The sequence below is a fragment of the Pogona vitticeps genome, chromosome 2, assembly GCF_051106095.1.
Source record: "Pogona vitticeps strain Pit_001003342236 chromosome 2, PviZW2.1, whole genome shotgun sequence".
In the NCBI taxonomy this organism is placed as follows: Eukaryota; Metazoa; Chordata; class Lepidosauria; order Squamata; family Agamidae; genus Pogona; species Pogona vitticeps.
Window position 1 is genome coordinate 26,898,032 of NC_135784.1, and position 13,521 is coordinate 26,911,552.

A 13,521-nucleotide genomic window follows, 5' to 3' on the forward strand; every position below is an offset into this window, starting at 1 on the left:
AATAAAGATGTCAAAAATGTAATAAGCAATGCTTGAAAAATTGAAAACAAAGAATGCACATAGTACACTTTAAACACATGATCCAATTGAATGAGATTTTGAATTATTCCTAAGCATAGGTGTCAAGTGTATTTAACAAGGAGCCCGGCTAGCCGTACTGGGACACACACACACACACACACACACACTGCACACTCCAGTTTTTCTTTTAAGTAACGTCTTTAATGCTCGTGTCAAAATTTGTTCCACTGCTTAAACCAGTCCCCAAACAGTTAAGAACATACAAAAGGCCCATATTTATGTCCAGTATTCTGTTCTCCCTAGAAGAGCTTGCAATTCCAAAATGTTATAGCTAAAAATTAAAAAACAATAACAAAGAGGTGCCTAATGCAGAACAAATGCAACACTTTTCATAGCTCCAACTTAGTCCACAATCCTGCTTCCCATCCATGATGAAACATGTTGCTGCCCCAAGCAGATCAGTCAGTAAATCCACACAATCCACCAATCATGGTGTAAATGAAGTTATTTTGGCTCCTGAAGAAGAAGTTGCCAGAGACAGCCTTTCCAATCCGGGCAGGAAAAAAATCCAGTGATAAAGTAAATGATTCCTTGACTTGCTCATAATTCCAAGTCTTATTTCCTTGCTAATGCCTGCATTCTAGAGCCAAGAGTCCCGTCCTTCATCCTGACAGGGCTAGCATTTTCCCTTTAATATCCAATCTGATGCCCCTGAGAAGCTGGCAGGGAGGGGATTGGCCATATACTGTAGTTAAGAAGAAGGGAAATCTATTTCTTGAGATTTTCAACCAAAAAAGGAGGGATGGTGGACCAACAGAGAACCATAAAAAGAGGGGAATGATAGCAAGTCCAATGGCAGAGATTGCAGAAGTGGGAAAAGCTTTATTTTGGGGGAGATCTCAATTGCCAGAACTTTCCCTCCTTCCTTAAATAATGAATTTATTCTCCTATTAATTAATACACATTTAAAAAACTAAACTTTCCCAACTGCCCCTGAAAAATGCCACGAGGTTCGGACAAAGGTCTCAAAAAACAAAACCCACCACGTGACTTTTCCTCCAAACGGCGCCTCCCGAAGGCAGGATTTGCGCCCCACTGACCTGAAAAGCCCTTTCACGCAGCCCCCGCAGTAGCGATGCCCGCACTCGGCCTGTTGCGGGTCGATCAGGAGGAATCCGCACGCCTGGCACAGCAATCCCGTGTCGCTCAGAGGATCCGTGGGCATGACCGAGCCTCGCAGCTTTCCCATCATCCGCCAGTCCAAATCTTCAAGCAAGAACCGCTCCCTCACAGTTCTGAGAAGAGGGGCCGGGTGGCCGTCTTTATAAGGCGCCTCCCGCCCCGCGTGGCTCCCAGGCGGCGTGAGTCAGCCAGAGGTCGGGCCAGCCAGGGAATCCCGGGTGACGTCAGACGGCGGGCCCTGCCTGCGCAGCCGAGGGCGCGGCCTGCCTCTGTGCGCGCGCGGGCACGCGGGAGGCGCGAGAGCGGGGAATGCCTGGCGAGAAGCGCCGGAGAGGCGGGAAAGGCTGCGGAAGACTTCCCCCCCAGGGGGGTGGGTGGGGAAGAAAAGGAAACCGAAGGCGCCGCTCAGAAAGCGCGGGAAAGGGCGAGGGGGGAGGGGGAAAGAGAAGTGGCCCCCAAAGCAAGCCCGGGCGGAGTTTTTCGGGGGGATGGAACCGTAGTGTCCCCGAATGGGGCTTCCCCGGCCTTTCCCCCGCAGCGCTTGTTCGTTCCGACAAACAAGGTGTCCCGTTTCTTCAAGGCTGAGTCAGGAGGTTTTGGTTAGAAGAGGGCCCCGAGGCGGCTTTTTGGGAGAAAGTCACGCGGCGAGGGAAATTTAGACAAGGACATGGCGGAGAGCCTTTGATTCCTGCCCTGAGCAAGGGGGTTGTGCTCAGTGGCCTGCTAAGGCCCCTTCCGACTCCAGGACTCTGCGGTTCTGTGATTGTTCGACTCTTGTCGAATCTTGCCTGATGATTTTTCTTGCAGCTCAACAAATGTTTTTAGTCGATAAGGTTCAGGCAGCAGTTGCATCATTCTGAGGGAAGAAATGCACGTTGCCGGGTAGGTAACGTGGGGAAATACAATATTCCTTCAACAGGCCAACAAGTCATCGGCAGTCGCTTTAAGAGAGTACATGACCTGGCAAAACTGCAAGAAATGAGTAACACACATTTTCTTTAGCAGTGCCAACTGGAATAGTAATTAAAAAACACTCTCTGGAAAAGCCCTTGTACTGTACTCCCTGAACAGTCATGCATGAGTCAGGCGTGAACTGCAACCAAGTTCACGGGTGACAGTTATAAGCTAGTAATCCAGAAAGAGTTTAAGGAAGTGCTCTATCAAATGTTTCTCCATAGGCGAGGTGAAAAGAGTGCAAAGTGTGGGAAAAAAATAAAATGAATTGAAATCCTAACTTTTGACCTCTCTCTCTCTCTCTCTCTCTCTCTCTCTCTCTCTCTCTCTGTGTGTGTGTGTGTGTGTGTGTGTGTGTGTGTGCGTGTGTTCAAGTTTAGGCTCTATCCTCCTCCAAGAATTGACAACAATACTTTAGGATGCATAAACGTTTTATTATCTGACTGTGGAGAACCATGAACTAACTTCTGTAGGACCAGCGGGTCCATCTAACATATTCCGTCTAAAACAAAAGTCCTTTAACTCAGGTGTAGCAAAAGAATTCACCCGCAAGGGTTCACCCCAAAATGCTCGCAATCGGTTGGCTTCCATGTTGGGTTCCTCAGACTGGAGCAAATAGTTCCACGACAGGGGTATGGAGCCCACTCCCCTTCCGTGTGTGTTGTGGGGTGACTCATTGACAATGGTCAGACCCCCTTCCAAGATCTTCCCCTTTTGGGTGCATGTAAATGGTCCATTCTATCAGTTCTGCTCCCCCCCCCCGTTGCAAAGCTATCCCTTCTTTCCCCTTCTTAGGGTCTTCCGTTCTCCCTCTCTCTTTCTTAGCTTCGGGTTGACTGGCCCTGCGGTATTGATGCCTCCTCACTATTTCTTCAATAGGCAATTTCATCCTGACTCTCTCCCAAGTCCATGGATCCCCCATTTGCCTCCATCCCCGTCCCAACAGTATATCCTCCTTTTCCCCACTCTTTTCTACCTGTTCTACCTCTGCTTCCCAGTCCACCTCTCCTTTTATCTCTTCCTCCACCTCCGCCACCAGATGCCCTTCTATTGGGGCATCCGTCTCAACCGTTGCTTTCCTGCACTTTTTCTCCTCTCCCCCCTGCTCTTTTCCTCTTGCACTCTTAATTAGGTTATCGCAGGTATAACATTGTGTAAAAACAGTTTGGTATCCCTCCGTAGTAGACACTTGAGGGGGTGGCTCACCCTCCTCCTTCCTGGTGGAGGCTTGTTTCTTCTCACAACCAGAGACTGGAGAAAAATCACTTTTTTTTATTACACACCTTTGCAGAAATCCCTTTTCCCTTTGCCCTGATCTCCCCTGATCTCAGGAGTTACAGGGCCTGGGTAGTTCTTTGGTGAGGGACCAGAATTGGAGGGTCAGAGGTCATAATTGGGCATATGTGTGTATCACGTGCTGTCAAGTCAGAACTGATGTCTAGTGACCCTAATAGGGATTTCAAAATAAGCGAGACATATAAGGAATGGTTTTTATCAGTTCCACACATCTAGTTAGCTTCCGTGGCTGAGCAAGGATTCGAACCCAGGTTGTCTGGGTCCTAGTTTGTCACTCTCACGGCTGTGCTACACTGGGTACCATGAATTGGTTTAAGCTACCAGGAAAGAGAAGGTCTTCAATCTACATCAGAGTCTGTTTGGGCGACCTAAAAGGAACCAGCAAAGAGAGATCATCCACTTTGGAAATCAACCAGAGGCAAACTTCTTATTTGGTTCTACAGGAAATGCACCCACTGGCAAAAGGGTTAAGCAGGAAAAGCTCACCAGGAAAAGAGTTAACCAATTCATCAGGAAAGTCAAGCACCCTCAGGGTAACTGGCTATGCAGTACAATTTTAAATTTGTGGAATATTTCATTCAGCCATCTTGAACAGGATTATCAGAGTCTCCCTTCATACACAGTCCATTTTAAAGGATCTACTTCTCCCAACTGTATTTCTAATCCTGGACCTGGTCCTCATGCATAGCCATGTACTCTCTTTTTCCTTCCTCCCGCTGAGGAACAGAAAATACATATGGTTCTTCCTCCTTTTGTGGTCCTGCACTATTTTCCTGTTGGGATCTGCAAGATGAGGGGAAGTAGGGGTCTTGCAGATGAAGCCTCAGGGCAGGGATCTTTCTCCTTGACCAGCAAGGGGAAAAAGAAAGACAGGACACTCAAGTGTGGTTTGCAGGACGGGATCCGGATGAACAAGGACAGCCTGCCGTCAGGCCTCTGTCCAGATGGAATCTCCTTCTCCTTTGCCGCGCCCCCTTTATTATTGTACTCTACTACCTTTGCACTGGTTAATCAATACAGAGGTAACTAATTTCTTGAATACACAACAGAATAACTAGAGTGCTGGTAAACAGAGACAGCTAATTTCCTTGAATACAAAGGCATCAGTAAACAGAGTGGTTGGTAAACAGACAGGCTGGTAAACAGACAGCTAATAATAAACAGACACAGATAACTCCAAATACACAGCCAATGTAAACATCCCTGAGGTAGACACTTTAACTACATTACCCAGAAACAATAGACAGCAGGTTAATGATCATCCTTACTGGAAGTTAGCCTTGCAGTTTTAGTATGATGTCTACTACTAGCATACAGATATATACATTTATATACATTTCTAATATACATTTGCTACTGCCATAGATATATACATTTTAAAGACATACAATTTTCCCACATTTTCCCTCCTTCTCCCTCCAGTCCAATCCACTCTTCAAAGCCCCAACTTCCCACTCTCTCCATCTCTCTCCTGTCATCAAGAAGCCTTCTCTCACCTCCTTTTCCTTTCCTGCCTTTTCCTCTCCCTCCCTCTCTTCTGTCTGCCCTCCCCCTACAATTAGGTCCTCCATCCTCACAGGCAAGGTGAATAAAAGGGTGTTGACTCCTTTCGCCTGAGACGATTGGGGGGACCGCTCACCTCCAGGCATGACCGTGACATTAGGCTCTTCTTCACAGTATCATTAAAAGGGGGATTGAAAATAAAACAGCCAATGTTATAATGCCATTGTACAAAATACTGGTAAGGCTGCACTTGGAGTATTGTGTACAGTTCTGGTCGCCACACCTCCAAAAAGACATAGTGGAACTGGAAAAGGTGCAGAAGAGTGACTAAAATGATGACTGGGCTGGGGCACCTCCCTTATGAGGAAAGGCTACAGCGTTTGGGGCTGTTTATTCTAGAGAAAAAGTACCTGAGGGGATACAGGAAGCTGGACTAGATGGCTCCTTGGCCTGATCCAGCAGGGCTCTTCTTATGTTCTTAAGTACACCAAAGGGCATCCGGAGGGAACCGAGTGCTCCTTCTGTCAGTTCCACAAGATGCCACGTTGATGGACTTCTCCTTGGAGAAAAGCTTTGGACTTTGTTTCAAATACATTTGAGAAACCAGAAGCTAATCCCTTCTGCACACCATTGTGTGAGGAAGAGAAGTTACATATTCCTGTCACTATTGAACATTTTCTAAATGTACCTATAACAAATCCTTTAGGTATAATTCATGGCCAAGTGTTGTGTGCCGATCTAGATGTGGAAGAGAACCCTCACATAAGTAGATTCTGATTTATGGCAGACCCCTCCCAAGGCCTTCTAGGGATAAAGAAGTCAGAATCGGTTTCCTAGTTCCTCCTTCTGATGGCCCTCTGGGACAGTGCAGCTTGCCCACGGCCACACAGGTGCCAGGGCACGTAATGTCGCCAGCCACACACACTCCAGGTGATCATGCCTGGCCTTTCTTCAGGGAGGCCCAATGCTTACTCCCTGGCTCTGTCAGCAACCCACTGAGCAATTCCAGCATCATGCGCCCATTCTCCTTCATAGGAGGAAATGAATGTCAGGGCATCAGCAGACAGACCTATCTCCTGCAGTCTGCCTCAGTCTCTGAGGGAACTTTAAGTGGTGCCTTTATGCATGGCGGGGGTGGTAGGTTTGTGAGGCTCCGTAGGCAATGGTACCTCATTAACGTCTCTCTTTGTTTCCGGGTGTATATTCAGTTCCTGTACCCACCAAAATCAGAACACGTCGATTCTCAATCATATAAATATATTTAATATTATGATTTCCACAACATCAAGTACAGTACTGTTGTATAAATAAATACCTTTGTTAATAAATAGCATGTGAGGTAGAAAAAAACTCATGTTTCAGGATGTACCTCTTGGAATCCTTAGTGATTGCAAAGCCCTATTTAAAGTGCAGAGAATGAATAAACGACTTCCTATTTAAAATCATCACATTCAAGTCTTGCATTCAAAGCTCCCAACATGAGGAGACATCAATGGATCCTCCCACACTCTGCATCTTTTCTGATGAAACATACTTTTAAAAAGAAATACCAAACCACACCTATACTCTATGAATTCGAATACTCTATGAATTGCTATATTCTTGGAAACAAAATCATATTTTTGAATAATTTATTTAAAAAAACAATCATACGGCTAGAAACATCCTGTAAGTCTAAGAGGCCTTCAATGTTCCACCTGAGTGTGAATCAAGGGCTGACATTTCATGGTCTGTGAAGTATTGAGAGATTTTGGACACATGGGTGAGGTAGTGTAGATCCATATAAAGATGGGAAGTGTAGTGGACACCGTTCTTGCTGGGGATGATGGGGATTGGAGCACTGAGCTGACCACCTTCAAGAAGCTGAAGGAGGGAACTTTGGGGAGGAGAAGGGAAGGAAAAAAGTCTCCAGTTTTAGATTTCTATTCCTGTCTTATCCACTACCACTTTCAGATACAGCGTGTCCTCTTTGAGATAGCTGGGAAGCTCAACATGGCTGGCAAAGAGGGGGCTCCCGCTAGCCACGTTGAGCCTGTCCCGTGGCTGGTGGAAGGAGGTGCTGTAGGGATCCGGAAGGAAGGTCTCCGTCATGGGCGACTTCTTCCGCATGGGGTCCAGAAGGGAGAAGGTGACCTTCTGCTGGAAAGGCCAGGGGAGAACGTCGTCGTAAGGTCCTTTCGCCAAGGCCAGGAAGAGCGAAAGGTGGCCGCCTTTGCCGATGCCGTCTCCGTCTGGGTACAGCCGGACGCAAAGGCGGTAGCCATAAACGTGGGTGGCAAAGGCAGGGGAGTAGATGGATTGCCTCCTTCCGGCTTTGGCCTCTTTCAAGAGCTTGGAAAACTTCTCCACCTTCCACACCAGGGTCCCGTCGGTGCTGACCAGCTCTGGCCCCCTCGACTCAGATCCTTGGCTTCCATGGGGGGAATCATGCGTCTCCTGAGACATTTTGAGCAGCCGCTCATACTGGGAGCAGCTGCGCTGGAGGGACTTCATCGCAGCTCCCTGGCTGACTATCTGTCGGCGCAGAGACACCACCAGCAGCTCCATGGCTTCCATACGCATCTGGAGAGCCTCCACATTGAGGGCAGCATCAGCCTAGAGAGGGAACGATTAAGCATCACACCTCTGAACAGAGCAAGGAGGCTCAACGGGAGTCATCAAACCCACCCAAGTCAAGGTTCACTCAACATCAATCTGTTTGGGGAACTGTAGTCTCCAAAAAGGTCTCTTTTTATTCTCCCGTACCCACTTTATAAAAACTACCCCTTTTCTGAATATTGGAGTATAACTATATCCTCAAACTGGACTGCACACCTCTGTTCAAAATCTCTAATTTCTTCTAAGGTATGGTTCTCCTTCTGAAGTTCTTGAGCATTAACCCTTATTTGCACCCCTGGCCAGATTCTTTCTCCCACAACCCAATGCTTTCCTGCATCATCTTCCACTCCCAGGCTTTCACGGGCCAGTTCATATCTTACCGTGACAGGGTTACTGATACTCCAGCTTTTCCTTTCTTCATCAATGTCTTGATGTCGAAGAGGAGAGATGGCTTTCCTTGAAGTTCTCAGATGTGCCACAGGGGGGCAAGTGTGTTCCTGCAATAAAAAAGGACAGGTCAGAATATCACAGGGGCAAGGCAGAGAGATGAGCAGAGAGGTCTTATGTTGCTGATCAGTGATTTGACAGCAGGGATTTGAATCTGAAGGGAAACACAGAGCCCACCACTTGATGCTGAAACAGTTGAACCAAACGTGTAACTTTTTCTCTCAGCTACCAAGACTTATACAGTGGGGCCCCGCTAGACGATTACCCCGCAAATCGGGTAAACTGCAGGACGATGACTTTTTGCAATCGCTATAGCGATTCGCCAAACAGTTTTTCCTATGGGGGATTTCGCTGGATGATGATTTGGTCCATGCTTCGCAGACTGTTTTCCGCAAGACGACGATTTTTACAGATAATCGGCGCTTCCGTTTTAAGCAAGACAGTGATTTTACAGTTGATCGGCGCTTCGCAAAATGGTTTTCCTATGGGCGATTTTCGCTGGACAACGACGACTTTTCCCCACTGGAACGCATTAAACAGATTTCAATGCATTCCAATTGGGAAATGCTTTTCGCAAGACGATGTTTTCACAAAACAGCGATTTCAATGGAACAAATTAACATCGTCTTGCGGGGCACCACTGTATAAGGCTTTCGAATTTCAGGCGTTTTCAGGCACATATGTTGAATGCTATGAGCCAGCCAGGAAACATGGCTCTAACCAGTTTCACCCTGGTTGGTATGTGTGGCGTACGGCGGGAGGAGGGGAGTGACAGCCTTCCCACAACTTACCTGGTATGATTTGAGGGTTCCGGTCCAAGCGCAGTCAAAATTGGGGCAAGCAACTTGTGTGACCAGAGCATCGTTCTCCGCGGCTTTGTCGTTATGGAACTGAGGACAACGAGAAAGATTCAACATGTTTGATATTCTAACATCTGACCCCAATCTTCTCCATCAGAATATCTGCTGTTTTGTGTGGCGTGCCTTCTCTTTGATACTTTACTTTAAACCACACTTGTAAGTACCCAAAACAGCCCACACATGTTTAATTCCTCATCTTGGGGATCAGCATTTGTGTGCCATAGCAGAAGCTTCAGAAACAAGCAAACCAGCTTGTACTGTATTTGGTCTTTAGTCTTTGGGACGGAAGTGCTGGCTTCCTTTGCAAATTCAGACACTTGCGCAGAGATTTGACATAACATCAAGACATTGGCACAGTCCCTGTTTAAGATAGCACATCCATTCAGGCTCATGCGCAAGAATATTTTTCACAACTCACCTGTTGGGGCCTGAGTCTTTTTTTACAAGTATTACACGCCATCTTGTCTGAATCCCTGAGGAGGAAAAAAGAAAAACGTTGATTAACTGGACTCATTTGGTGTGCAGGTATGTAATAAATGTATATTACACATCTCTTCTCATACAAACACACACTCAAAACATGAACCTGCTTCTATCCCTGAATCTCATCCAAGAGAAAGAGTTTATTTTTTCGACTATGCTGGCAGGGGAATCATGGGAGTGATAGTCGAAAAAGGTCTCTTTTATTCTTGAATGATTTCTGCCCCATTAAATCTATTTATTTTGCCTCCTTGTGCATATCTATTTATTCGGCCGCCTACATGCCGATTTCAGGCCCAAATTTGACTGATTATAAAGAAAATTATTAGAAATGTCAACTCCTAAAACAACTTTCCGTTAATTTACTATCTGCCATTAATGGAGGAGAGAAATAAATTCAATTAGCCATACATATTACTGAAGCATCAATGCAGATGATTTGAAGTACAAGTTTTGTTCAAACGAACTATCTTTTCTCTAGGACAGCGCTCACAAAGAATGGCTTCCATGGCCGCTAGCGATGGGCAGCACTTTTCATGTGACTGGTCCATCAAAAGAAAAGTCTACTATGTCTTCAAGTGTCATCATCAACAATATGCGCATGCACACCCACGCACACCTTCTTTTAAAGAAATGTTTTAATGTTAATGGTATAATCCAAAGAAACAAAACAAAAAAGACAAAAACATGTAGCACCTTAAATACTAGCTGTTATATTTTAATGAGAGCTTTCATAGGCAAAGCTAACTCTTCTAAAACTATATCTATGTGCAGTACTCTGTTCTTCCAGCAAGGGCTTGCAATTCCAAAACGTTATAACTAAATAAAAATAAAAACAGGTGCCGAATGCAGAGTAAATGCAGTATGTTTTGCAGATCCTGTTTGTCCCTGGAATCCCGCTTCCCAACAAAGATGATACATTTTGCTGCTGGAGGCCCCCCACCCCAATCTACCCATTAAAAGTACAAACCAGGTTATTATGGCACCTGAGGCAGAAAATACCACAAACACCCTTCTCAATCCGGCTAGTAAAAATTCAACAATAAATGACTGTAAACAGTTCCCTTCCTTACTTATCACATTTTGGACCGGCAGCCGCAGGCAAGCATCCCCACCTGCCTATGGACAGGGCCGGCTCTCAAATCAGGTGCCTCCAAGAAGCCACCAAGGAGGACAGGAAGGCAGCTGCCCATCCCCTTCTACCTTTCCCCTCTCCAGCTCAGCAGCTGGCTATTCAGGCAAATGTGCCATGTAGTCCCGAAGAAGGGAGATCCATTTCTTGAGATTTAGGGGTGGGGGTGGAGAATCATAATAAGAGGATAATGGCAAGGATGGCAAACCACAACACCCATGATCCCCATAATCTGGGGATTGTGGGAGTTGTAGTCCCACCTCCCCAAATAACTTCCCAACTGCCACGAGGCTCAAAGGTATAATAATAATAATAATAATAATAATAATAATAATAATAATAATAATAATAATAATAATAAAAAAATAAATAAACGGCGCCTCCCGAAGGCAGGATTTGCGCCCCACTGACCTGAAAAGCCCTTTCACGCAGCCCCCGCAGTAGCGATGCCCGCACTCGGCCTGTTGCGGGTCGATCAGGAGGAATCCGCACGCCTGGCACAGCAATCCCGCGTTGCTCAGAGGATCCGTGGGCATGACCGAGCCTCGCAGCTTTCCCATCATCCGCCAGTCCAAATCCCAAACCAGCGTCCCTCAAGCAAGAACCGCCTCACTCCCCGTTCTGAGAAGAGTGGCCGGGAGGCAGTCTTTATAAGGCGCCTCCCGCCCCGCGTGGCTCCCAGGCGGCGTGAGTCAGCCAGAGGCCGGACCCGCCAGGGAATCCCGGGTGACGTCAGACGGCGGCCCCTCCCTGCGCAGCCGAGGGCGCGGCCTGCCTCTGTGCGCGCGGGCGGGCTCGCGCGAGGCGCGAGCGCGGGGAATGCCTGGCAAGAAGCGTCGGAGAGGCGGAGAAAAGGAAATCGAAGGCGCCCCTCAGAAAGCGCGGGAAAGGGCACGGTGGGGGGGGGGAAGAGAAGAGTAGCCGAGCCAAAGTGGCCCCCAAAAAAGCCCGGGCAGAATTTTTTGCGGGGATGGAACCGTAGTGTCCCCGAATGGGGCTTCCCCGGCCTTTCCCCCGCCGGAGCGCTTGCTTGTTCGGAAGAACAAGGAGTCCCGTTTCTTCAAGGCTGAGTCAGGAGGTTTTGGTTAGAAGGGGCCCCCGAGGCGGCTTTTGGGGAGAAAGTCACGCGGCAAGGGAAATTTAGACAAGCACTTTGATTCCTGCCCTGAGCAGGGGGTTGGACTCGGTGGCCTGCTGAGGCCCCTTTCCGACTCCAGAACTCTGCGGTTCTCTGATTGTTCGACTCTTGTCGAATCTTGCCTGATGCTTTTTCTTGCAGCTCAACAAATGTCCATGGGATGGTTTTCTCTCTCCTTCCCTAGAGCAAAGTGCAGTACACTTGAAAGCTTGCACACCCCTGCTATGATACACCCTGCCCTGCATTTCCCGGGGGGCTTAAGGCAGTCCACCCTGATTTTGGACATACCACACACCCCTCCAAGTCAGATTTATGCACAACACATGGCCTGGGATTGCCAGATCCTTCTGAATGCAATTTCTTTCCAGACTAGTGGGGTCTTGACTTGAGAACTTAATCCGTATTGGAAGGCAGTTCTCAAGTCAAAAAGCCTGTAAGTCAAGTCTCCATTGACCTACAGTGCATTGAAAACCGATTAATCCCGTAACAGGCCGTTTTTGTTCCATTTTGGTTTTTTTCTGATCTGTAAGTCAATTCTCAGGCTGCAAGTCAAACCTAAATTTTGCGGCCAGAGAAGTCTGTTACTCAAAAAGTCTGTAAGTCAAGCTGTCTGTAAGTCAAGGGTCCACTGTACATATACTGTAAGAAGATATACTATTTAGAGTAAGATTGCGGGACCCCTTAAAGCCCAGATTCGGGACAGTTCTTAATTTAGGCTTGATTCCAATTCTGTGTGCTTGGAAATAGTACTTTTTCAGACTACAACTCCTGAAATCCCCCACCCAGCCTGGCCATTGGCTAACTTGCTGCTTTCAGATGCAGGGCACGACAGTGTCCCATAACCAGTGTCAAAAACTAATTCACCAGCCAGTTTGGCCTGTCCCAGAGGAAAAATAATCATTTTCTTTGGATATCTTTCTCTTGTACCCAGCTGTGCTGTTCAGTGGGTAACGGTGGGTCAGATATCAGAGTGGATAAAAATCAATGATTCTTAAAAATCAAATTATTTTAAATTGCCAAAAAAAAAATTCAATCAGGATTTAAATCAAATCCACCCTGCCAAATGCTTTCTCTAATCCCCTTAGACCTACCTTGCAGGAATGTGAGTTGTAGAGGGCAAAAATGGGACCATAATATACAGCTCCTTTGATGAAAGAGTTGTATATGAATGAGAAGCTTCAGTATTCGTGTCTTCTACTTTTTGAGCTCAGCTGTACTGAGGGAAGCTATAGATGGCATACATGGCTCTTTCCTGACCGATAAGTAAGTTTTGGATGGGCCGACCTTTAATGGGAAGAGAGGGATATTTTGCTGAATTAGGAACGGAGATTCAGTAGAAATGGTATAGCTGAAAGAACTTGAAGCATCTTGCTGCTTGAGGCAAGGACAAGTTTTTAGCACTTAAAGCTAGCCAAGTTATTGTGGTGCAGCAAATCCCACAACAGCTGTCTGTCTTTAGCAATAAAAGTCAGAGCTTTGAAAATTCACTCTTTTTTTCACCCTATCACTTCCAGAGTATCCTAGACAGGAGGATCCAGCGAGTCTTTGGGTCTTTTTGGACATTAGGGATGATGCTTGCACATTTTCTATATATTTTAGGGCACAGGCACCATCTCTCCTGTGCTTGCCAAATTGTGAAAAAAAAGATACTTTGTGGGACTGTTGATGTGTGGGGGGATTGGGAGTTTTGGAAGCTGTCGTAGAAAAAGTCAAGTTTTTAATTGGTAAGCTTCGGGCAGCTGTTGCATCAATCTGGGGAAAGAAAGGCACATTGCCCTGTAGAAAATGTGGGGAAATACAACATTCCTTCAACAGCCATACAGTCATCGACATTAAGAGAGAACATGACCAGGCAAGGCTGCGCAAGAAATGAGTAACATACATTTTCTATAGCAGTGAAAACTGAAATT

At 46.6% G+C, this 13,521-nt stretch overlaps 2 protein-coding genes across 4 annotated transcripts in view; both read right to left on the reverse strand.

Annotated features, from left to right (window-relative positions):
• LOC110071323 (uncharacterized) overlaps nucleotides 1-1,591 on the reverse strand; it is a 36,342-nt gene extending 34,751 nt beyond the window's left edge. Inside the window, exon 1 of one of the 3 annotated variants that reach the window (XM_078388641.1) lies at nucleotides 1,122-1,591. In XM_078388641.1, coding sequence (XP_078244767.1) covers nucleotides 1,122-1,273 — 152 coding nt within the window. In that variant the 5' untranslated portion in view covers nucleotides 1,274-1,591. The remainder of the gene's footprint in view (nucleotides 1-1,121) is intronic. The other 2 variants (XM_078388640.1, XM_078388642.1) reach the window with 2 other exon arrangements.
• A 4,605-nt stretch (nucleotides 1,592-6,196) lies between these two features.
• On the reverse strand, nucleotides 6,197-11,181 carry LOC110069893 (TNF receptor-associated factor 2). Its single transcript, XM_072989048.2, has 5 exons — nucleotides 10,885-11,181; nucleotides 9,280-9,334; nucleotides 8,793-8,891; nucleotides 7,935-8,051; nucleotides 6,197-7,551 (listed from the first exon to the last, which is right to left on the reverse strand). The coding sequence occupies exons 1-5, from the start codon at nucleotides 11,034-11,036 to the stop codon at nucleotides 6,871-6,873; spliced, it is 1,104 nt and encodes a 367-aa protein (XP_072845149.2). The 5' UTR covers nucleotides 11,037-11,181; the 3' UTR covers nucleotides 6,197-6,870.
• Nucleotides 11,182-13,521: the final 2,340 nt, after the last annotated feature.

Excerpts from the sequence above, each read along its gene's own strand:
- LOC110069893 (XM_072989048.2), bottom strand. The coding sequence starts at position 11,036 with ATGATGGGAAAGCTGCGAGGCTCGGTCATGCCCACGGATCCTCTGAGC. Across the intron at positions 9,335-10,884 it reads TGCGTGAAAGGGCTTTTCAG|GGATTCAGACAAGATGGCGT; the intron begins GTCAGTGGGGCG and ends TTTCCTCCTCAG. Across the intron at positions 7,552-7,934 it reads GTATCAGTAACCCTGTCACG|GCTGATGCTGCCCTCAATGT; the intron begins GTAAGATATGAA and ends TTCCCTCTCTAG.